The sequence below is a fragment of the Neovison vison genome, chromosome 10 (assembly GCF_020171115.1).
Source record: "Neovison vison isolate M4711 chromosome 10, ASM_NN_V1, whole genome shotgun sequence".
NCBI classification, from domain to species: domain Eukaryota; kingdom Metazoa; phylum Chordata; class Mammalia; order Carnivora; family Mustelidae; genus Neogale; species Neogale vison.
Genome location: NC_058100.1, coordinates 15333423 through 15357904, shown reverse-complemented (window position 1 = coordinate 15357904; position 24482 = coordinate 15333423). Strand labels below are relative to the sequence as shown.

The following is a 24482-nucleotide window of genomic DNA, read 5'->3' as shown; positions in this document are numbered from 1 at the left end:
GTGTTTAAACAGAAAGTAGCCCACTTATCCTTCAAAATGAACAAGTGTGTATGTCTATAATATTCCCTTTTAAAAACAACTGCTTCATAAGAAATCCTGTATCTGTGCAAGTGTGTACCCAGGTGCTTTTTGAGTACTACACTGGACATGGAGATATATATATATATATATATATATACACATATAAAGTTTTTTTATTAGTTCCAACTTCAATACACATATAAAATGGTCAGAAGTTAGAAAACAGAATAATTGGGGGTGACTATTTTTTTTTCTTTATCAAATCTGACCAGCAACCCTGAAGTAGTTCTAGTATTATAAACGTGCCTAGTTGATTATCACTATGCAGCAAAATTTATACGTCGCCATCATTTTTAACCACGGTACAACATGTTACCAAAAAGAAATCCGCACCCTGCACTGCAGATTCTTACTGCATAAAAGAAAATGAATAACTTATAAAAAGGCCTATCTGGAGATTTCACAATGTACAAGTAGTTCAGGCACATTATGTATTCAGCAGAGTTAGACAAAGCTATTAACTCATCAACACTGCATTACCTAATGAAATTCTTCTACATTAGCTAAGCAGGAACATTACATCATTTCTATTTTTACTATTTATGTCATAGGCCATATTTTTGTCCTGTGAATTTTTGCAGTCCATTTCTTTCAAGATTTACATTTAAAGAAATAGTTTGTAATAAACTACAAACATGGAATATTCATTTATGAGGTACTATAAAAATGGCAAAGACTTCCTCAAAATTCATCTTTTAATAATACCATCAAAATGAATTTTAAAAATTTACTTCTGAAGTTTGTTGTGGCAGAGACCACTAAGGACCTTCCTATGATACATTTTCCTTCTCTTCCACAGTACAATACAATGATAGCTGGACAAGTGGCCATTTTGAACAAGGACAACGTTTCTCAGCAGCTAAATCTAGCCATGTGACTATGAACTTAGTTCACAGACTTAAGTTCACATGACTATGCCTAGTGTAGACATAAGTGTATAGAGGTGTAGGAATAACTTCTTAAGTATGTCTTTGAAGTGAATGTGCATATCCTTTCTCAATCATCCCTGCTTCCTGCTGGATGGAAACCAGACTGGATGGCTGAAGCTCATGCAGCCATCTTGGACCATGAGGCAGTAGTCCCCTACCTAGGATGGTATAGCAGAAAGATGGAGGTGTATGGGTCCGTGGACCTGTCAACATCCCACTCCTACACTGACTAACTATGAACACCTATTACCAGAAAAAAGAAAAAACTTAATCTTGTCTATGTCACTGTTATTTGGATCCCCTCAGTGCAATTAAATAAAAATGAAAACTCATCTCTATTATCTTTCCCCATAAAACTCTGATTTTTAAAAAAAAATTTAATATTCTACTTTGGAGACCGTATTTTTAATGGTATAAAAGCAGATTGCTTATTATGTGTATTTTACCGCAGTTAAAAAATATTAGGAAAGAAACACAATGAAAGCAGATTATAAAGGTACGATCTAGTGTTAGCCTAGAACAGAGTAGATAAATGCTTTTGTTTCTAATAAATGAATATTTTCTGTTCTGTGTAATTATCAGCATTATAGCAATATAGGCTTCCATTATTTTTAATCGCAAATTATAGCACTTGAGTTCCATTAGGAAGTTTAAGTTTGGGAACTAATTTTGAAATTCTATTTACCCTACCAACGTTTTTTTCATTGAGAACATGTATATTAAGTTCCACATATATGGTTAACTTGTGATAATTCTGCATAATATTTCCTAAAATTAGAGAACTATAGCACCGATGAGACTTTAGTAAGAACCACTAGTTCAATACTCAACTCAGCAGGATATAACAATATTAACATTTCATTAACTACAGAGGTGGTAGCAGAAAGCTGCATCTGTTCATTTGTCTAGTTCTTCATTACTTAAGAAAAGTGTATTGATCGTCTACCTTGAGCAAGGTTCTGAAAAAGACTTAAATAAACATAAAATATGATACTTGACTTCTGGAGCTGTTGTCTAATGAAGAAATAACATGCTTGCACAAAAAGCACCCATAGGCAGTTTTAACAATTTTGAGTAAGAATTCCCAACTGAACAGGAAAAGAAACATTGAAGTTTATTTTTTTAGACTTTGTTTTCTTAATGGGAAGAGAGAGCCGGCCGGCACATGAGAACACACAAGCAAAGAGAGCAGCAGGCAGAGGGAGAGGCAGGCTCCCCACTGTGCAAGGAGCCTGGTGAGGGGCTTAATCCCAGGACTCTGGGATCATGACAGGAGTTGAAGGCAGGAGCTTAATCAACTGAGTTACCCAGGTGCCCTGAAGTTTTTAGTGTAGTTGTTTCTTTGCAGATTTCTCAGATGATTATAACAATAGTTTCTATTTCTATAGAATATATATGTATATATGTACATATACATATATGGACAACCACAGAAACAGTAACATCTCACTTACTGAGGGACTGATAGCTGGGGTTAAGTTCCAAAGTCAGGCATAAGGCAAAAATCACTTATGATTTAAAGTCCCCTTGACAACTCCTTGTATGGTCCATAAGGTATAGTAGATTTGGTTTTGTATGTGGCTCTAACTTTTCATTAATCAAGGATTCTCTAGGGCTCTTCGTTCTCCATTCTTTTTGTAGGCACCCCAACAATGACTTTTACTTTTTTGTCAGTGATTGGGAAAACCTAAAATTCTTTGCACATTCTTCCCAGATAACAGATATTGGCAACTTCGGGATTAGATAGCATTCTTTGCCCATGACATTATTTTGAGAGGTTCCTCCTCCCACCATGGGTAGTTAAATGTTGTAACTTAAATGCATGCAGATTAGATTCTACTACTAAGGTTACAATTATATTTCACACTCTGAATTGCACTGGGATCTTTTTTCACTAAACCCAATGGGCATCATGAAATTTAAAACTTATTGTTTGCTTGTTTTCCTATTTCTTATATAAATATTGAGCTCTGTGACTTCTACTGGACACATGGTGTGGGCAGCGGTAAGGTTGGCCTTGTTAGAAACATAGAATCTCACACCCATCTCTGTATCAACTAAATCAGAGTCTGGATTTTACCAAGATCTCTAGTAATTCTCATTTCTTTTCCCTGGGTGACTTTCAGAAGCACTGCCCTTAAGGGTCAGAGACCCTACTAACCCTGCCTCTACTTCTCCGCTTGTCCTTAGCATTATTCTGCCTGCAAAGCTAGTGCAGGTGGAACAAGTGACAGGAGAAAACAAAGCAGGGATAAGTTCAAGCCCAGCCAGTGAAAACTGATACCTTCTCACCTGATCATTCTCCTTGTCCTAGGTTCTTTAATACATGATCTCTCTTTAAGAGAATCAACTGGAACACTCTGTCTAATGCAGATTTACAAACCCTAGCTCAAATATACAGACTCTTGTGTGGGAGACCCAAGAATCTGTATTTTATAAACAATCCAGGAATCCCTTTAGGGCCAATAGAGTTGAGAATCACTCATTATTACTACCAGGCTACAGAAGACAAAGAAAGAGAGGCAGACCTTCAGTGCTTGACACAACTTCCTTAAGAAGAATATCAGAGTCTACTGTATGTAGCAATTTTAGTAGCAAAAGTTGTAGTATTAGTTCCATTATAAATTGAAATGTCTTTCACTTATTCTTCTATATAAATTTAGATTTATTTGGGTTATCTGAAAGATGATGATAGGCTCTTCTGCTAAACTACAGTGAATAATAAATATCATTAATTATTATTATTTATTATTATGAAGAAGGAATATATAACTCCTAACCTTTAGCTCAATGCAATGTAACAATGGAATTGAGAAAATATTTTCTGTGTATCAATTATAGCCCTAACTCTATATCAAATGCTATAGTAACTATGCAGATAAGTTTATATGTTTACTATCTTAAGGGAAAAAAAAGAAAAAAAATTATTGTATATGTGCAGATTCTTGAATCCGCTCATTCTTGACATAATTTCAAATCAAATTGTGAAGTCACTTTCTGAACAGCCCTTGGTTTGAAGGGAAATGCCAGGACTGTCTCTCTGGGAAGCAACTTCGCATGTTAACAGGGCTGGAGGGAAAATCAGCAAAAGCTACCAGAGTTAATTGGAGCCCTTTGCAACAAGTCTAAAGATACACTGGAGTGATAACTGCAGGGCTTTCTACCCTGAGGCTCCAGCTGAGGAAATGAACTTTCAAGAACTCTCTGCTCTGAACCCTGGCCTTCAGAGGGCACAGAATCCAGACCCTGTAGCCCAAAGGGGCCCATTTGCTCCTGAGTGGGGCTGTTAACCCTTGGACTCTTCACTGCTACTGGGATTTATCTCATTTAATCCTCTGGTAGCCAGATTCATGAATGGTAAATATTCTGCCCCATTACTATATTCTTTCAGTGCTCTCAGTTAATATTCATTTTTATCCCTTTTGCTTTTGCATTTTGTGTGACCATAATTTCCCACCTTTTTGCAATACTCAGGCACTTAATTTTTGTTGTCTTGTGATTTTCCTTTGCTAATTTTATCTACTTAATTTCAGTATCTTATCATTTTTATATAGACATTTATCTTTTTTTGTCCTCCATTTTCAAATTTTGATTGGGAGATGAATGTTGCCATAAGCATTTCTGGGTAAAATTAAGTCTTGATCACGGTATCAAACTCCTCCCTTTCCCTGTGTTTCCCCATGCTGGCTGTACAAGAGAATTATTTTCAGATATTAAGGCCCAGGCTGCAACCTAAACCAAAAAGTCAGACTCTCTGCAGGTGGGAACCTGGGTTTCAGTATTTTTTTAAAGCTTCCTAGGCAACTCAGTGCACACCCATGGTGGAGAACCACAGCCTTACAAGAATACCAATGAAATGACCAAACATTTAGAAATACCTGGAAAGACACCAGACAAAAACAAGAGGACTGCTGGAAAGGGAGCCCACGGCAAACCCAACCCTCATCTGGGTACAGAATGCCTATAGGTTCTCAGCCTCCTTCACCAAACACTGGGGAGAAGGGTGTTGAGATTTATTTATTGCCAGGAGGCTACTGCAATTTTTCCTCAGCTGACCTGGCATAATCCCAGTGAAGTTTTTTTTTTTTTTTTTTTTTGTTGTTGTTGTTAAGAGAAACTAAGTACCTAGTAAGGTGATTTGAAAATGATTTAGTTTTCTTGAGCAAACACTCAGTCTAAAGGTATATTTAAAGATGGGACAAGTGAACTGTGGACAGAAAAATTTAAATATCAGTTTAGAAGTTTCAAAGAGCAGAATCTCTAATGAAAAATCAGAAAACAAAAAGGGAAACAATTACAAAGTCATAACTTAGAATTCAGAGACCAAGGAGTATAAAGATGATTTTGTTGAACATTCACTCTGTGCCTGGTTCTGAGCAAAATAGTCTATAGAGGTAATTCTTTTTTTTTAAATCTTTATTACAATTCCATAACATAAAGGTTTATAGATGAAGAAATTCTGATACAGGGATATGTTTTTTTAATGTGCCTAGGATCATACAGTTAACAAATGACACAGCTGGAATTTGAGCCTAGATCAATTTGACTCTACAAGTTGTGTTCTGGACTGCAAAAACAGACAATATTGAAAACTGCTATTTCCCACCAGAAGTAATAATGATACATACAACAGTAACCCTTCCAAGCCAAAGAAGGACCCATGTCTGGAGAATAAAAGAGCTGGCTATATAACAGAAAGAAACATATGAAAAGATGCCAACACATTTTATTACAACCTAATCGGTAAAGAACATTATGTGAACCAATAAAGCTAAATTATCTTGTGCATCCAGCACCAGCAATGTCTCGGTCAAAGAAATACCACTTTAACAATCAGAAGTCAACATTACAACCTCACCAAAGTCACTTCAGAAATGCTAAAGGGGGATTAATTTAAGACCAATCACAAAACTGGTCATGACCTACTTTTCTTACATTCCTCTCCCAATACCTTGTTATCTCAACCAAATGACAAAGCAGCTGCCACTGTCCAATTTCCACACTCCTCCCATCTCCACCAAATCCAGCTCTCTGACTATTTCCTTACCCTGCCTCACTTTCTGTTTTTCTTTTCTCTTTCCTGTTAAATGTTCCATAATCTTTAAGATTACTTCTTATATATGTCCTTGTCTGTTTATTTCACAATTGTGAACCGCACATATACCTTTAACTCTTTGAGGAAAAAAAGTTAAAGAATTCATACTCCACACAGGCAAGAACTAAAAATAAAAGAATAGTTCTAAAAAGTATTAAAAAATAATAACAAAACCAGAAAGTATGAAATATGATGGCAGAAATAAGAGCAATTTGATGAATTATAAAAATAAATGTGAATGAGCTAAACTCCCAATTCAACTTCAAGTTGAATATAAAACTAAATCAAACTAGATGCTACTTATAGAGATATAACTAAAATAATGTGACTTTGAACATTAAACTATAAATAATGAATGTAAAGTAATAAGAAAAAGGAAAAGACAAAGAGAAAGCAAGTTTTCAGAAGAGAAATTAACAAAATTGCATTGATAGTTGAGACTTTTTCCTTAGTTCTCTACAGATTGAGTATATAAAAATAAATATAATTGGTCAGTGTTCTCTAACTTTATTTTCTCTGTAGACCGTTCACACGACATATCCTATAGCAACATTCAATAACATATTGCACTGGTTTTCAATCTACGGAGTTACCAGAGACTAGTACTGTAAAGTGTTCTTGAGAAAGGTAAATATGGAAGTTGTTGGTGTCCTTAGCAAGGCAAGTGTGCAGAAGCCCCATAAAGTGAAGAAATGGGGACAACATCCATAGGTACTTCTTGCTAGAAGCAAGTTCGGGAAGAAGAGAGGGAGTCATAGTTGGCAAGAAATTTAGATAAAAGGAAGGTTTTTAATAATTGGCTTAAGTCTGTTTGTGTTTAACAATGGGAGTTGGTAGAGTTTAAATGATTCTGGGAAGAATTCATAACGGTTCTCCAACTTTTAGCATGCTTCAGTGTCAGATGAGGAGGGCTTATTAAAACAAGAGGGCTGAGCTCTGCCTGCAGAGTTGCTGATTCAACACGTATGGGTGGGCTGGAGAATTGACATTAATAATGAGGTCTCAGGTACTGCTGCTGCTGCTGGTCCTGGGGCCATAGCTTGTGAACCACGTGGAGAGAGGTTAAAATAGGATTGGGAGGGAGAAAAGTTACCAGTCACATCGCTGAAAAGGCAGGAAGAGTTGGGGTCCAGAGGACTTTGGAAGATTTTATTTTTGATAAGATAAGGAAAGCTTTGTAAAAAGAGGAAGGAAAAGAAAAAAAGAAAAAAAAAACAGATAATAATGATGGCAAATGCTTATAATGTGCCAAAAGAATTTTAAATGTTTTAGCAAACATGAATGTACTTAACCCCTAATAACAACCCTAAAGCTCAGAGAAATGCAATTAATGTGTGTGTTTGTCAGTAAGAGAGACAGAAATCCTGTAAGACAGATTCTGTTTCTTCTTGGTGTCTAACACAATCTAATACATAAGACCATCAGTTGAGTTGGAGGAGGAAGGGAGCTTAGCAACTAGACAGTTTGGGAAAATCTGAAATATTCAATGAAGAGGCTAGGAGAAGGAGCTTATTATAGAAATATGGTAGGGTTGGCACCATTCTTGGTGCCCATTTGAAAATGAGGACTGAGAATCTTTAGTGACAAACTGCACATTTTTTTCCCCAGCCCACTTAGCTTTAATGTGCAGCCTGGGCAAAGGCAAACTATGGGCTTCATCAGGTTGGGTTTCATCAGGTGGGTAAAATAGGGAGGAAGGTACTGGAAGATGTGAAATTCTGCATAATTGATTGTCAATCTGGGTGGTAGTTTCCAAGGGATCTAAAGAAGGAAGTAAAGGCTAGATGGGGTTGACCAATAGATACGGAAGGATAATAAAGCCTATTCTCAAATCCATATAGTTTTTCAAGCTATAAAATTCTTTGACAGAGGATAATTTTTCTCTATCCAATTTGTTGATGCATTTTACTTATTTTTGGTAAAGGCTTACACCTGACTTTCTATCTGAATGTGCTTTCACCTTTCATGAAGCGGAAAACTGCTGCCTTACTACACGTGCATGCATCTGAGTATGGGACGAGTGTGTAATATCAGTACCAACGTGTTGCCCTGCAATCATTCTGCATGGCCGGCATGGCGCCCGTGAGAAATTGATTCACTGGTTTGCCAATCAAACTGCTGGTGTCTCATACTCCTCTACCTTGACATAATTAGGTTTAATCAACAATTTTCCAATAAATGATGGTGCTGTGAACTTGGGCTGGTCCCAAAGAGGACATTTTTGCATGGTGAAATAGGTAGGCTGGTCCTATAGGTATGCCCAGGACCCCTGCAGGAGATGTATGGAGTGTTTAAGAGCTAGGGCCACCTGTCACCTTAGTTTCTGGGGAGGAGGATATCAAACTTGTGAGGAACCTGTCCATAAGAGCCTACTGACATTCTAGAATTATCCTCTTTATCCTAAGTAGATATAAGCTTCCATCTCAGTAGGTGGTTCTTGCTGTTTTTAATCAAGCAAAATACAGGAGTAGCTCACTGAGGGGAGGGGAGCCCTTGAAGAATGTTTTTATTTTGTAAAATAACATTTTTATTTTGTAAAAAATTTTATTTTATTTTATTTTGTAAAAACATTTGACTTTTGTCAAACATTTTGTTTTGTAAAAAAACATTTGACTTTTATTTAAAGTCAAAAAGAGGGTGCCTGGGTGGCTCAATTGGTTAAGAAACTGTCTTCAGCTCAGGTCATGATCCTGACATCCCAGGATCGAGTCCTGCATCGGGCTCCCCGCTCAGTGGGGAGTCTGCCTCTCCCTCTATCCCTCCCATGTCTCGTATTCTCTCTCTCTCTCTCACATTCTCTCTCTCTCAAAGAAATAAATAAAATATACTCCCTGAGGAATCACCTTTACCTGTGAGGGTGCTGGTACCGACAAGCTCGGAAGTGGCAGAGGGCACGCGGGGCGATCGGGGGTCACCCTCCCTGTAGGCCCGCAGAACGTACTTGTCAATTACACCTCTCACCACACCAGGTTCGTCCCAGCTCACCTCCACGCTGTACCCGTTGATGCTGCGGACCCTTGAGGGAGTCGGCACCCTTTGTGGAGCTGTGAAAGAATAAAAGAGAAAACAGGGAAAATGGCCGTTCTCAGAAGACTATTGCCCCATCCTTCACTTTTAATGGCCGCAGTAAATCAGACTCAACCATTAGCATAAATACAATTTATTAGCGTTGTAACTTTTCAGCATTGATTTAATATGACTGCACATCTTGAGCCATTCAGTTTAAGCGATATTTCAAAACCATCAAAACTCCATCGACATAACGTTCTTTAGAGTCTAGTCCAGGTTTTCCAAAAACATTGAACGTACCGGACATGTTTTAAACATCACTCATAAAGAAGGAGTGGATGGTAGGCAGATAACAAGTTCAAACACTATAATGAGGGACCCCTCTGAAACAAGATAATTAGACTGTTATTATACATAGGGGTTTGACACTTTTATATCTTTGGCGTATTAGCCAAAAAATATCACAAATGTGATTGTCTTATACCTGAACGTCTGATCTAATTTTCCAAATACAATTGTTTTTCAAATTAATTTTGAAAAAGCCAAGTTCTACCAGATATGATATACAGGATACATTCCTAATTGCATCTGGGATGGGGGGCGGTGCAGAGGAACTGGCACCCTAGAGATGATACAAAATCACTTTCGGAGATATTTTCTTCAGAGTATCTCAGAAACAATAACACAAAATGAGGAAGTTGGAAGGAGCCGCAAAACCTCACTCACGAGCAGAGTCCCCGAATCTTAAAAATCCATAACCTTTAACTATTTATTAGAGATCTCTACAGTTCTGATCAGTAACAACTTCATCACAGCCGACTGCTCCGGGAACAGTGAGAAAAACCCGAGAAACTCTGTGGCAGGATGATGGATGAGAGGCCAGCCCGAGCTGCCTGCCGACTCCTGAGCCCGTCGATGGAGGACCACTCTGGTTTTCCCACATCAAATATCCTCCTTCTCTGACTTTACTGTTCAGACCAATACAATAGGACAGCTTCAAGGGAAGCAAAGTGAACACAGAGGGTGGGAGAAGACGGAGAAACACTGTCTGTGCTGTTAAAACACCACCGACACCTACGGAAAACCCACAGGCTACACAATCAAGATGCGAGCAAAGGGACAACGGGAGTGATGTTGATTTTATTAGTTCTGAAGTGCGGTACAGGGCAAAGTATGGTGCCGTCTAACAGATGGCCTTCTCATAAGGGACAGAGCAAAACTGACTCAAAAATAATTAAATAGTGCAATTATTCTCCAACCCTTGGGAGCATGTAGCTGCTCAGTGTTGTGGTCAGATTGTAAATATGAATTTATGGCATAAGACTTTGTGGTCAGATCATTGCTATAAATTCAGAGCTCTATTTGCATACTTTCACGGTGATACTCAAAATGGGGGCCATTAAGCTATGTGGGCAACGCACTTTCTAGACACCCATTTACCTTGCTGACTGAGACTGAAAACAGGCTTTAGAGCATATTTGTTAATGAAGTGGCAGAGGCGAAAAAGGGGCAGAGGATATGCCAGTAACAAATGAATATTTTATGCCACAGCTTTCTCCAAGCTCTGAGGTTGAAAAGGATTTTAAAAGACCTTTCGGCTCATTGTCTTGCCTATAAATAGATGACAATTTAAATCATCCTGGGAAAGTGTCAGGTTGTCCTCTTCTGGAAAATCTGTAGGCAAAGCGCTTTGAAAATTATTCTTAGTAGCCATTCTGGCATTTAATTATCTTAGATCAAGAAGATTTCTCAAAAAGTTGTCTGTGTTAGTAGCCCCTGGTTAATAAGTATGAGAGAATATCTTGGTGAAAAACACACGTTTAGACAAACTATGACTTCTTAAGGATAAACTTCCTTTGAGAGACATACTTGGCAGTTTTTTGAAATGTATTTGACTACCTGACTGATATTTGACCCCCAAAGGTAAAAGGCTACTGATTCATAAAACTCTGCCTGATGAATACCTTCTTGTGATGGCATCACGTGAAAAGATGTTGTGGTCGCGGTGAGAAGTCCAGAGCACTTATAAAGCTGTTGTCTGAGATTCAGTCTAATATATTTGATCTCCTGCTGTTTTCCCCCTCCAACTCAAGAAGGTTAGACCAGTCAGCAGTTTCTATCCTGGGAGAGTCATCTGAAGATCCTAATAGTCACCACCATGAAAAACATTGCCACGATGTGATAAAAGACACATCTGCTTCTGATCCGGGTACAGGTTCCAAATGTACCCTCTGCGAGAGAGAGGCAAGAGGGTGCTGCCCCCGCCCAGGGGTAATCAAGCCTGACGTTAGCTTCTTGGGTTCTACACCATCTAGAAGGGCTTCCTGTCCTTAGATATATTACTATAGATTCAGGCCTACCAAATCCTTGAGACAACTTGAAACTCCTTCCTTCTGCATTTTTAATTTTTTTTTTTTTAAATTTATTTGACAGACAGAGATCACAAGTAGACAGAGAGAGAGGAAGGAAAGCAGGCTCCCTGCTGAGCAGAGAGCCCGGTGCAGGGCTCGATCCCAGGACCCTGGGATCATGACCTGAGTTGAAAACAGAGGCTTTAACCCACTGAGCCACCCAGGCGCCTCTTCCTTCCACATTTGAAGAGGAAAGAATCAAGCTCAAGCAAACACTTACTAAATAATTGAGAAATCATAATACTGACCTCCTCAGCATTTTAGCCACTGACTTTCACCAATCAACGCATGCTCTGTCCTATGATGACAAACCCACTGCTCGCTTCAGGGTAATACAGTCTTTCCTTCTTACGTGTGCGGACATGTGTGTGCAGACATGTTCACGTACATGTGCACGTATCCGTTTCAAGACCATTTACCTGCTCCTGTTGAACGGCCCCGACTCCAGTCACTGTAGACAGAGCCTCCTTCATGTGAGGCTACCACTCGGTACAGGTACTCTTGAAAGGAAAGAAGAGGCAGAAAGATGAAAATATTACTCATATGGACTAGCAGTGGGCTGGCAGGGAGGGAAGAGGCGACAAGTGGGAGACGTGTAACATTAATTGAGAGCTTCTCCACGGTACCTGTGAATGGCTGCAGACCACTCTCGTCAACAGTGTGCTCTTTTCCCCGGTAAACCAGGATGGAGTCATTTCCCCTGCAGTTAACGGCACTGTCACTTGACAGGCAGCCATCCAGATTGACTCTGACAGCGCTGCTGGACACAGATGCCAAGTTAACGACAGCACCCCGTGCAAATTTAACATCCTTCATGCAACCACCGAAACCTAGCAAATAGTAAGGGATTAATATCACATAAAAGGCTTGAGTCATTAATTACCAATCATCTCTGTCCTCAGCTGTACTTCGCTTTGACGAGGTGTGGGGGTTGTGGTAGAGACAATTTTTAAACTTCTGAGTCTCGTTTGGGAAATCCTTTAGGCCTCCTGCTTTTTACCAGGCTAAGTGGTCACAAGGACGTATTAGATTTGTGTTATCTTGAAAAAATATATAAGGTGATCATTATAATTCAGCTGGATTAGATGTGATTAAAAGTATTTATTATGCTCCTTTAGGCCCACTTTTCCCCCTTCTGTTTATTCTTATGAAATAAAATGAAGGAAATTAGACCCTATGGTAGAGGGGTAGCCACATGTCCCTTGATTCTGGAAAATTCAGTCCCCCTATATAAGTCATTGTTTCAATGCTAAAAATAAGATTTGAAGGAGCACAATTATACAACAAGCTCACTGGGGGGAGAAATACCTTTTAAAGATTATTATGCAAGAGAGCAGGAGGGAGAATGTAGTTTCAAAATATACTGGAATCCTGAGGTATTGACATGAACTCTACAGAATTGTTTCAGAGTTATAGAATGAAGTCCCAGTTAAATCAGCATACAGAGGCGCTATCACTACACGCCACCATTTTCACTGAGTTCCACAGTTTTGACTCTCCACAATGGTCACCAGTTTTGTGTTTACAGTAGCACGACTGGGAGCAAATTCAGCTCTGGCAATGGCAACACCCGGAGGTTTCTCAGAATGTGTATTCTGCCCAGTTGACTTTAGAACGACCACAGTGCTGTGGAGTTCTGGGAAGCTGACCAGGGAACGTGGCAGAAATGGGTGAGGAGAATGGACTGCTCTTTTGTTAGAGGACCAGAGGGCATCCAGTCACCAGCACGCAGCAGACTCTGAATTACATGCTATTTTGTGTAAACAGAGATCAGCTCAATGAGGGTTGGCAAGCACTCTGCCCAGAACACTGCACAAAATTGTCAAAGAGGAGACAGACTGAGTTTGCGATAACACACACACACACACACACACGGTCTCTCGGAACACACTACTGTCAAGTTTGAAGCGTCCCAAACACATGCTTCACTCCTTTCAAAATTAAAGTACATCAGCAGGAACAGAAAATAAAACATAATGCAATGCCTAACAGTAAAATAAACTAAGAGTAACAACGGTCATATTGTTCTCTTCAGCATTTATATGATGTTTTATTATGTCTTCTAACGCATTAGGTTGGCCTAGTTCCTTTCAGAATGTCTTGCTCGTATTCACGTGCCTCCAGGCCCGACTGATCGATCCTGCTCGTCTGTCTTGAACACACAGTAGACGCTCAATAAGTTGGCTGAGTTGAAATAAAGGCAATGAAGCTCCATATAAACGCATCTGCTTGAAACTTCAGAAATTAAGAATTCTGATTTCTTTACAGCAGCAATTTTCCGATGGCTTGGAGTTTAGTTATCTAACTTCTCTGTACCCCACTTTCCCTAACAACAAAACGCAAACAGTGGAATGGTAGCTTTGGCAAACACCTGAGCGCTGTTACAAGAAAAGTCCCATTATTATTTAAAGGGGGCTTCCACTTTGCAAGGTGGACCGAGTTCTGGAGTGGACGGTGTTGATGGTTACCCGGCAACGTAAATATCTTTAAAGCCACTGAACTGTACCCTTCATGGCTAAGATGGTCAATTTTATGTATATTTTGCCACAATTCAAAAAATGAAAAATAAAAAAAAAGAAAGGTCTTAAAAACTAACTCATGGGAGGGAGACAAACCATAAGTGACTCTTAATCTCACGAAACAAACTGTGGGTTGCTGGGGGGAGGGGGGTTGGGAGAAGGGGGGAAGGTTATGGACATTGGGGAGGGTATGTGCTTTTGGGTAAATTGGAAGGGGAGATGAACCATGAGAGACTATGGACTCTGAAAAACAGTCTGAGGGGTTTGAAGTGGCGGGGGGGTGGGAGGTTGGGGTACCAGGTGGTGGGTATTATAGAGCTTGCATGGAGCACTGGGTGTGGTGAAAAAATAATGAATACTGTTTTTCTGAAAATAAATAAATTGGAAAAAAAAAAAAAAAAAAACTAACTCATGGGATGGAATTTTAAATTTGGGAAAGGCCGCAGAGGTAGTCTTCATTCTGGAGATAATGAAAAAGGTCCAGGGGGTCATCAGATAAGGTTTCTAAGTATTAATCCTCCTTACAAAGTGGTACTCTGGCCTCAGGCCTTGGAGGTGAAGAATCCTGAGCTCTAGTGGGTGGTCCTCTCTGTGCGATCTTAAAGCAGACAGTTTTGTCCAACCAAGTCACCGTTCTTTCAACTCTGCCCCACCAGGATCACCTCCACCAGAAATACTCTTCGACTATCTTCAAAATTTGAATGCGGCATTAGGATAGGAAGAGGGGAAAGAGCCTGTCTATGGGGGAAATGGAGATGTGTCCTTTGCTTGCTTTTGAGAATCAAGAATGACCCCCTATCTATAGGCCTCTGAATAACTAAAAAGTGGCCCAGAATTCTAAGTTGACAAATTAGAAAGGCAGTAGCCCTCTGGGGGAGATGGTCCAACATGACAGCACTGGTGGTAGGAAGGCTGCTTCCAGCCCCTACTCCTGCCTTCTCCACACAGGGTACGGGTCAGAGCAAAATCTGCGATCCCATGAGACACAACCCATTTACCCCCAACCTGAAGGTAAGTGATAATCCAGACTGGTCATTCGAAGGTAAACACCCATGATCAGAGGTGACATGTCTTTAGCAAATTAGGTTGCCCAGCATTTCCAAACTACAAAGAAAAGTTAATTTGCGTTTGATTCAAAGGAAGATTACAATATTAACAGATATGGAAAAAATAGCACTAATATGACGACAAAGTAGAACCTCTTAGAAAAGGTGCTAATTAAGAAGCACAGAACATTTTTAAGACCATTTGAGAGTGAACTGAAAAAAAAAATACAGTAAGTGAACATGATTAATTTTAATTGCAATTTACTACAGACAGGCAGCACCCCATATGGTGAATAATCTCCTGCTCATTGTATAAAACATGGTTACCTATAGAGATTAGTATCATTCAAAGCATCGGAGTCAGAATCGTAGGGAATAGGGTCATAAAATCTGCATTTTTAATGATCTTTCCAGGAGATTCCAATGTATCTTGAATAGCAATAAGAATGACAGCTCATTTTATTGAGTTCTTACTATGTTCCTGCTACTGTACGTCAATATTTTATCAGTGGCTTGAGAACCACTGATATGTGTGATCCTGCAAGGATAAAAATTTAGTATTACCCATAAATAAAATATCTTTCAGTACCATAGACGTAGTCACAGTGTAGATTAAATTATCCCCCTTGGGTTTATGTTGATGTGTTAAACTTCTATCATGATTGTCTTACAATTTCAGTTAAAATTTGGCTAAAGACAAGTCTCTATGCCCATCATCGTAATGGGTTTTTGTGTACTTTCCAAAGTATAATTGCACACATGCAGGGGATTTCTTCCTAGATGTAAGTAGGCTCAAGTAATCTTGCTCATATAAAGGGTTTTCAAGCTCTTTCTAACCTCAGAAACCTGAAAACCAGGAGAAGCCCTTATATGAATGTAATATTTTTAGCTGCTGTTACATCTTAAGTGCCTTGAAAATGTCATTACTGTCTTACACCCCAGACATTCATTAACTCCTTACTAGTACCCTTCTAAAAGTCTCCTTAGAGCTTGCCATATATTTTCTATTCAAAGGCATTTAAATCTTTATGTACTTACCAAATAGGCAAAGACTCCTTCATGGAAATTTTAACCATTCGCGGTACATAGAGTTGGAAATATGTAGAGAACATTTTCTATGTGGGAGCATGCTTAGTCACAAGCTAGACGTTTCTGTGCTTTCCCCAATTTGTAGAAAAGGAACACTGGCCAACGCCCATGAAAGAAAACACTTGATTATAATTAAAAGAGGGGATTTTGATACCAGGCTTCCTGAGACAGAAAGGCTTGCTCTCTGCTTACTGGCCATGTGACCTTGGGGAGGTTTCTTTACTCTTCAGTTTCCTCATCTGTAAAATGGGGATTTAAATAATAATATGGAACATAGGGGCTTGTTATGAAGCGCTTACCCACTTAATCTCATGCAAAGCTTTCGGAACCATGAATCTGCACACAGCAGACATTAGCTACTGTTCGCCTTTTTGAATTACTAATTTCTCTGATTATGTACAAATTCATTATATGAGTTAAACGCTTCCTTTAGTTCTAAGTCATGCAGGCATGCGCTTTTTCTTTCATTTGTGGTTATTAATAATCAATGAAATATAGATTTTTCACAAGTATGTTTAAAATTCAACTAAACCCACCCTTTCATGTGCTTTGCTATAAGGGAGCTCCATGGAAATGCAGAGACAATTAGCAGTTATGTTAGAAAAAATTCCCAGTGAATTTAATGCTATTTTTCTTAGCTGTGTACACCAACCTAAATTATGTTTTTCATGTGTGAATACAGATAATGATCAGTATCTGAAAGAACCAGAAAACATATGAGGAAATGTATACATAAATTTCAATTATATTTACTGGAGAGAAGTTAGAATAAATATATTGATTATAAGTAGGTGTGAGGGCTCAGTCTTAAGGGCAACATAGAAAACTATTTGAAGAAACATTCTGATTTTTTTTTTTTTTTTAGAGCTTCAAGAAGAGGGAGGGGGGCAATAGGTATTGCTTCCAAACTGATTCTGTTGCTGTATATTAAAACACAAAAACAACTAAAACCTGGTAGGACCAGAGCTGTATTTATTTGGGAATTCCTCCAGATGGACTTTACCTTGTTCCAAACTCAAGTGTTTATAGGAGTCCTGCAGCTCCTGTGGGGTTCCTCCCACATAGATGGGGGAATTCACCATCAGTGGCCGGGCTCTGGACTGTGACACACGTTCCCTCAGTTCATTCATGCTTGCTGATATGATGGAACCTTTCTTTTTAATAATCGCTTTATTCCACTTTCCATCACAATAGGACAGCCCGAGCCATAGATCCACTCGTGTGAAGGAAAGACTGGTATTTAACCGGAAGCTCAATATTCCACTCTTCAATTCCATCTGGATTTCACATTAAAAAAGAAAATAGGTATATAAAAAGACTGCAGAATGGCAGTTTGGGAGAGAGCAGAAGGTCAATTTCTTGAAGAAAAGCAACAAATTTCCCTGAAAGCACTCTATAAAAATGTTCCACTTTATTCTAAGCAGGACTGGAGTAACGTATAATGGAGTACTTTGCAAGCTTATAATTGACATGAAGAATGTTGTATTGAGTCACACAAACTCATACCCAGTAATGATTATACAGTGTGATATAATATAATGTAAGCAAAAACTTTTATTTATATATTTTTGTGTGTGCTAAACAGGTAAAAGTTTAAACGCTGGCATAAGTGACTGAATGACTGAAGAGAATAGTTTGAACTATGACTCTATTTTTTTTTAAAGATTTTATTTATTTATTTGACAGACAAAGATCAAAAGTAGGCAGAGAGGCAGGCAGAGAGAGAGAGGGAGGGAGCAGGCTCCCTGCCGAGTAGAGAGCCCAATGCGGGGCTCAATCCCAGGACCCTGGGATCATGACCAGAGCTGAAGGCAGAGACTTTAACTCACTGAGCCACCCAGGCGCCCCTATGACTCTATTTTTACTTGAGTTTTTAGAAAATGAGAAAATACTACATCATATATCAATTTAATTTGGGGGAAAATATGACAAGACAATAAGAAAATGAAATGTCAAGCCTGATTAAGTTTATTTTAACTGGTCGGTGAACTCAATTTCAAATTTGTAAGATGGATTTTGATTCAATATTTCAGTTTTATTATTCTAAATCTCTAAGTAACATAATTGCTTCTATGTGTATTCTTTTAGATTAACGTGTCATTTTCTAATATGAATAGATTTTACCCAGATTTTCATGGTAAAGGAAATGCCTCCATATGTTTCCCTTCAAAGTGTTACATGACAATTATCTTATCTACTATGTTTTTATTTTGTTGGAACTCAAGCAAGCAAAAATAGGATACTTAAAAGTTTGAGATCAATCATGTCAAATGAAATTAAGTAATTGTAGATAAAAATTATTACTTTTTCGGGGCGCCTGGGTGGCTCAGTGGGTTGGGCCGCTGCCTTCGGCTCGGGTCATGATCTCAGGATCCTGGGATCGGGTCCCACATCGGGCTCTCTGCTCAGCGGGAGGCCTGCTTCCCTCTATCTCTCTCTCTCTGCCTGCCTCTCTGTCTACTTGTGATCTCTCTCTGTCAAATAAATAAATAAAATCTTTTAAAAAAAATTATTACTTTTTCTACATAAATATTTTTGTGAAGTACATTGGATAAGCAGTCATGTATCTATTCATTCAATAAATATTGAGCCTCCCACCATGTTCCATGAATCTCCTGCTATAAGATAAACACTGCTTCCAAGAATCACACTATTCAACAACAGAGGCAAACAACTGGAGTAATACTATAACCAAGAGAGAAGAACCAGGTACAAGTATACCATAACCGGGGTGCCTGGTTGGCTCAGTGAATTAAAGCCTCTGCCTTCAGCTCAGGTCATGATCTCAGGGTCCTGGGATCAAGCCCCACATTGGGCTCTCTGTTCAGCGGGGAGCCTGCTTCCCTTCCTCTCTCTCTGCCTGCTTCTCTGCCTACTTGTGATCTGTCTGTCAAATAAATAAATAAAATCTTTAAAAAAAAAAAAAAAGAATACCATAACCAAGAGAAGAAGGAAAGAAAGGATATATATTGTGTTCACTGGGGGCTGGGAAGGTTGAATAAGACTTTTGGAAGTATGTAAGGTTTATGGAGAATTCTTCAGTACAGGAAGATGAACACACACAGCGTCATCGGGACATGTACAAGCTAATTAGGTTTAGGAAAAAAAAAAAACTAAATTAGGTAAGATGGGATACATATGGTGGGGGTGAGTTAGAAAGAGTCCTCCAGGTATGTAGAAGCAAGGCTTTGGAGGGTTTTGAGTGATATGGAAAATGTACGTCTTTCTCTCGTCTGTCTGACCTCAAAGGCTATATTCTTTCCACTATTATCTTATGCTGAAAGTTTACCCTACTAGTCCTAGGAAGCTCATCCTGAAACAAAAGTTACCCTGGAACTGGAGAAACCTATTAGGGACTCACTACATTTGTGAAAAAAATTATGAGAACCACTAAAATACAGGTAACAATGTAAAAACAGTTAAAATTCAGTCAAAGAGGTATTTTTAAAAGCAACTTAGCTTGTAAAGCCTCAGCAGGACCTGGCAAATAGCTGAATGTGTTAGATGAATAAAAAGGAAATCAAGGACACCCATGCTCTTCTTGCTTGGGTGTGTTTTACCACTGTCACAACAGGGAAAGCACTAGGAAATAAAGACTTGATATTATCATCGTTAGAAAGGAATGAGGTCAATTTTAAATATACGGAGCTTGAGATGTCTATAAAACATCTAGAAGAAACTTTTTTGAGGCAGTTGAACATAAATATAGGCCAGTAAAATAGAAAACGTTCATAAGAAGATAAATGAGATTATCTAGTTAGTGTAAAAGCAGTGAAAAGAGAAGGAGAGAGTCTATAGAGTCCTCAGCCAGACTGATGTTTTAAGAGAAGGTAGAGTAGATGTAATTCTTCAAGTTGACAATGATCTTCTTGTAGAAATTATAAGGATTTAAAGAAAATCAAGAGCAACTAGTACTTTGGAAAGTAGGAAAGAATATTTTAAGAAAAAAAGCAGATGATAGAGGAAGATCAAGAAAGATAAGGGCAGAAAATTATCTATTAGCTAGAAAATGCAGTGGTCACTGGCAACATTAGAAAGTTCTGCAGTGGAATGTGCTGAGTAGGAATCATAATGTTTTGAGGACTAAAGTGTGATATAAAAAAAAAAAAGTGGAAATAACCAAAGACTATGAAAGGAAGGGAAGTACAAAGGAAGAATTTTCAAAGTCAAAAGGAAAAAAAAATTAAAATAAATGAGGCTCAACCATTTTATATGTTAAGGAGAAGAGCCAATAGAGAAGGAACATTGGAAGTAACAAAAAGGGGAAATTTTGCAGCACAAGCTCTTGCAGGAGAAGGGTAGAATCTAGAGTAAAAATAGAGAATATTAACTTTGGTTGGAAGCATGGTAATTAGGTATTTATTCTCCTGAGTCAGGAGAGAGTGAAACCAGACTTGGCTCATAAAAAAAGCTGTAGGTCGAGAGTTTGGAAGATGAGGAGATTATGTTCCTTTCCATTCTAAGAATAAAACTATCTGAAGACCTTCAGGTTGTGGCGTTTTCCGGAGCTGACTTTTTTTTATTTCCACATCTAATTGATGCATGAATCCTATAAACAAGAAGGACTGTTGAATGAAGCAATCAGAAACCTCAAAACTCCACGTGTCAATAGTCTTCATACTTGTATCGGTTCTTCTATGGTGGTCAGTAAACCAGCTGTTGAAACTGAAAAGCTAGGGAGCTAGACTGATTAACCCAGAGTTGTGGAACTGAAGATATAAGTTGAGGGTGTTGACAGAAAAATGGTTGAAAAACTGGAGGGGAGACAGGTGGAGGTATGGGCGAGCATGGTGGTGGGTATTAAGGACGGCACGAATTGTAGGAGCGCTAGGTGTGGTGCATGAATCTTGGAACACTGAAAAAATTAAATTAAATTAAATTAACAAACAAAACAAGAAAAACTGCGTTATGGTATCTGAGGTAGGGAGCGAGTCAGTTGAACAGAAAGTGGTCCGATAGCCAATGATCTCAATGTCTTAATGAATTCGGTAAGAGAATGAGAGCTGAAAAGTTATGAGGTTATATTTGGAGATTTAAGATTTTATATTATGTCAAAGAATAATGAAGGAAATAACATTTTTTGAATACTGGAAAACTAAATGGAATTTTCTTTTTTAAACAATTTTATTTATTTATTTGACAGAAAGAGATCACAAGTAGGCAGAGAGGCAGGCAGAGAAAGAGGAGGAAGCAGTCCCCGCTGAACAGAGAGCCCGATGCGGAGCTCCATCCCAGGACCCTGAGATCATGACCCGAGCCGAAGGCAGAAGCTTAACCCACTGAGCCACCCAGGCACCCCTAAATGGAATTTTCTTAATTCCTTATAACTACTCTGTTTTGCTAAAATTCAGTTTTCACAGGGATAATTGTTAGTTTAAAACATCACGATCCTAAAGCACAAAATGTTTCACAGGATTCTGAAACTAAAGATGACTTAGGGAAGAAAATGAAAACAAAAGTGAATTTCAAAAGAAATCCCAATTTAGCATATTATATACACATGGCTTGCTTATTTTAAAGTTATAGCTGATATTTTAAAGTAAATTTAATTAAATAAATTAACATACAGCAAGAAAATCAGGCCCATCTTTGTTGTACATGAAAAGAAGCAATCCATTCAATTGGTCAGTTCTGAACTTAAAGGAAATCTCAAAATCCATTCCACCATGAAACACATACGGATGAAGTTCCAGGAATCCTTTAAAGAAAAGAATATGAGCACATCAGCACATGCAAAGCACTACCGCCCGCATCATAAAGGTGGTACAAAGACTAGGACGCACACTGTCATTGAGCAAATCTTTGCAGAAGAAGATGCAAATCGATGGTAAGAAATCCCCCTTGTAATTGTACAGAAGTGGCAGAGTGAACTTGATATACATTTTAAGAGGAAGCAATATAATCTCTAAATCATGGATATGATTAAGACTGTCACTGTTTTCTATCGGTATTCACAATAAGAAATTGCATTAACTAAGAGAAATTCAGAGTAATGACAGTGTTGAGAAGAGAGCAAAGGGAAAGTACATAGACTAGGATATTCTTTAGCTTTCTGTTCAGAAGGTGGTTTAAACAACTTAATAAAGAGCCAGTTTAGCTATAAATGTAGGAGGCAGCGGTGGGCTTGCATTAGGAGAAGTAGTACTTCCTGCCAAGTCACCGTACTTCCTTCCGCCCCCTCAACCAGGGTGCCCGCCAGGCAGAGACTGTGGCTGGGGAGGTCTGCCAGGGACACTGCCCCTAGCCTTTACAGCAAGCCTAGGAGCAATGGCGATAGCGGTGGTGACATCTCCAGCTTTCCCTTAATGGTCTACTCACCCCATTACATAGCTGAATTTTACTCTTAAGAATACTGTCCATCTATATAATGGGAGTAATAAATAAAATCCCTTTGAAACATCTTTCTGGTAAATAAAATCTTTTGAAACATCTTTCTAAGTAAAACTGCAGTCTAAGTAAAACAATTGACTTACCAAAAGATATTTTTGACACTACCATATGTCAACCAAGAACTGCCGTGGGCTAACAGAGATCTGACACATGAATATATGAGTCTTACAACTCATTTTACATATTCAGACTTTGAGAATATATTTATGTATATCATGGCATAACTAGGTATTTCTGTGATACTAAGTTCATATGAGGTTGAAGTAATTGGATAGGGGAGATTAAATTGGGCAAAGAATATAACATACATGTTAAGCAACTACTGGTGTCTGTTTTAGAACCTTACCTGTTCCTAGGAACTGGGCTCCGTCCTGTAATGCAGTGGGGCATCCCTCCCAGGTATCATACACGTTGACCTGTTCTTCAGCATTTTGCCAAACCAGAGGCTCCCAAACAGCAAAGGGGTTATACTTCTTCATAAAATACATATCCTTGACACAGCCCACAAAACCCTTTTGGATTATGTCTATAAGAGTTGGTAGATATCAAGAGCTGGTTGATGTACTTTGAACATTTTTTTTCAAGCAATTAATTTTACATGCTATTAAAATAAAAGAAATAAGAAATCGCTCTACCTATTTACTGCAAACCTCCTAATGATTCACGTAAAGACCATGCCATCACCTATGCTAAGTGGTAACAATTATAACGATTAGCCCCAGTTCTGACCCATCATATCTGCAGAAATAGATGTTTATGCAAAAACTTTGGTTTTATAGTAGTAGCCAGAATATTGCCTTCTGAACTAACGAGATTTCATCTGCCACTAGTCTTAAAAATAACAGTGTTATAACAAGTTTTAAAAGATTTGAAGGAAGTGTTTCTATTAAATCTACAGTTTGTAGTTTGGTTTCTTCATCATGATGAACCAGTCTGTTATACAAGTTAAGTCCATGATTTGTTTTCATATTTAGGAATTGATGTAATGTTGACCTGAATCTTAGGACACCCTGGGTCAGGCGGAAGTGGGATTTATGAACACAGCACACAGGTGATAACAGTGGGCTGGGAAAGAAAGAAAGTGAGCAAATGAGAGAATTAGAGAAAGAGAAACATTTCGTACAGCATTGTTCCTGTTGACCAATGCAAAGCTTAGTTCTCAGCTTTGGAATGTATGACTTGATTCTAGGGAAGGTATTCACCAGCAGTCAAAGTTCTACAAAGTCATTTTATATGCACAATGTCAGATTATTTATTGATTATGAATATATGTCCTCTACAAGAAGGGTCCTGCTATCAGGGCATTCTCCCTCCTTCCGGTGCATGGATATACCATGGCCAGGAAGTGTACTTGATGGGTAAGGAAAAAGGACAAAGGCTGGAGAGAGCTCAATCTCTCTCTCTCTCGTGTGTGTGTGTGTGTGTGTGTGTGTGTGAGAGAGAGAGAGGGAGTGTTTTCAAGAGAATTCTTTACCAATCTAAACTAGTCCAGTAAAAACCCTCTCTAGAAATATTTCTAAGGAGAAACCTATAATTCTGTCTTGGGTATTTAAATATATCCCTCTCCAAATTTCACTGAAAACATTTTATTCCTTTTGATCTTCATCATGATTCCCTGAAGACCACCACACGTGCACAATGTATACGTACCTAGGCTCTAGCTCATTTGTAATATTTATGTAGTTACATTTTACTTCCTGGGAGAGACTTGGAAGACACCCTATGCCCTTCAACGAGAACATGGGAAGACAACCCTAAAACCTTAGCAATGCATTTGGAAAGGTGATTTTTTTTTCTTCTGTCTCAGGTTAATTTAATCCAGGTTAGTTTTTTTTTTTTTAAGATTTTATTTTTATTTATTTATTTGACAGACAGAGATCAGAAGCTGGCGAGAGGCAGGCAGAGAGAGAGGA

At 38.6% G+C, this 24482-nt stretch overlaps 1 protein-coding gene across 1 annotated transcript in view; it reads right to left on the bottom strand.

Annotated features, from left to right (window-relative positions):
• The window catches only part of USH2A (usherin), a 689941-nt gene that overhangs the window by 389010 nt on the left and 276449 nt on the right, over positions 1-24482 (bottom strand). The window contains exons 24-29 of the mRNA XM_044266844.1: positions 22916-23095; positions 21747-21877; positions 17183-17456; positions 12152-12355; positions 11945-12025; positions 8955-9149 (exon numbers count right to left, since the gene is read on the bottom strand). Of these exons, the coding sequence (XP_044122779.1) occupies positions 8955-9149; positions 11945-12025; positions 12152-12355; positions 17183-17456; positions 21747-21877; positions 22916-23095 (1065 nt within the window). The remainder of the gene's footprint in view (positions 1-8954; positions 9150-11944; positions 12026-12151; positions 12356-17182; positions 17457-21746; positions 21878-22915; positions 23096-24482) is intronic.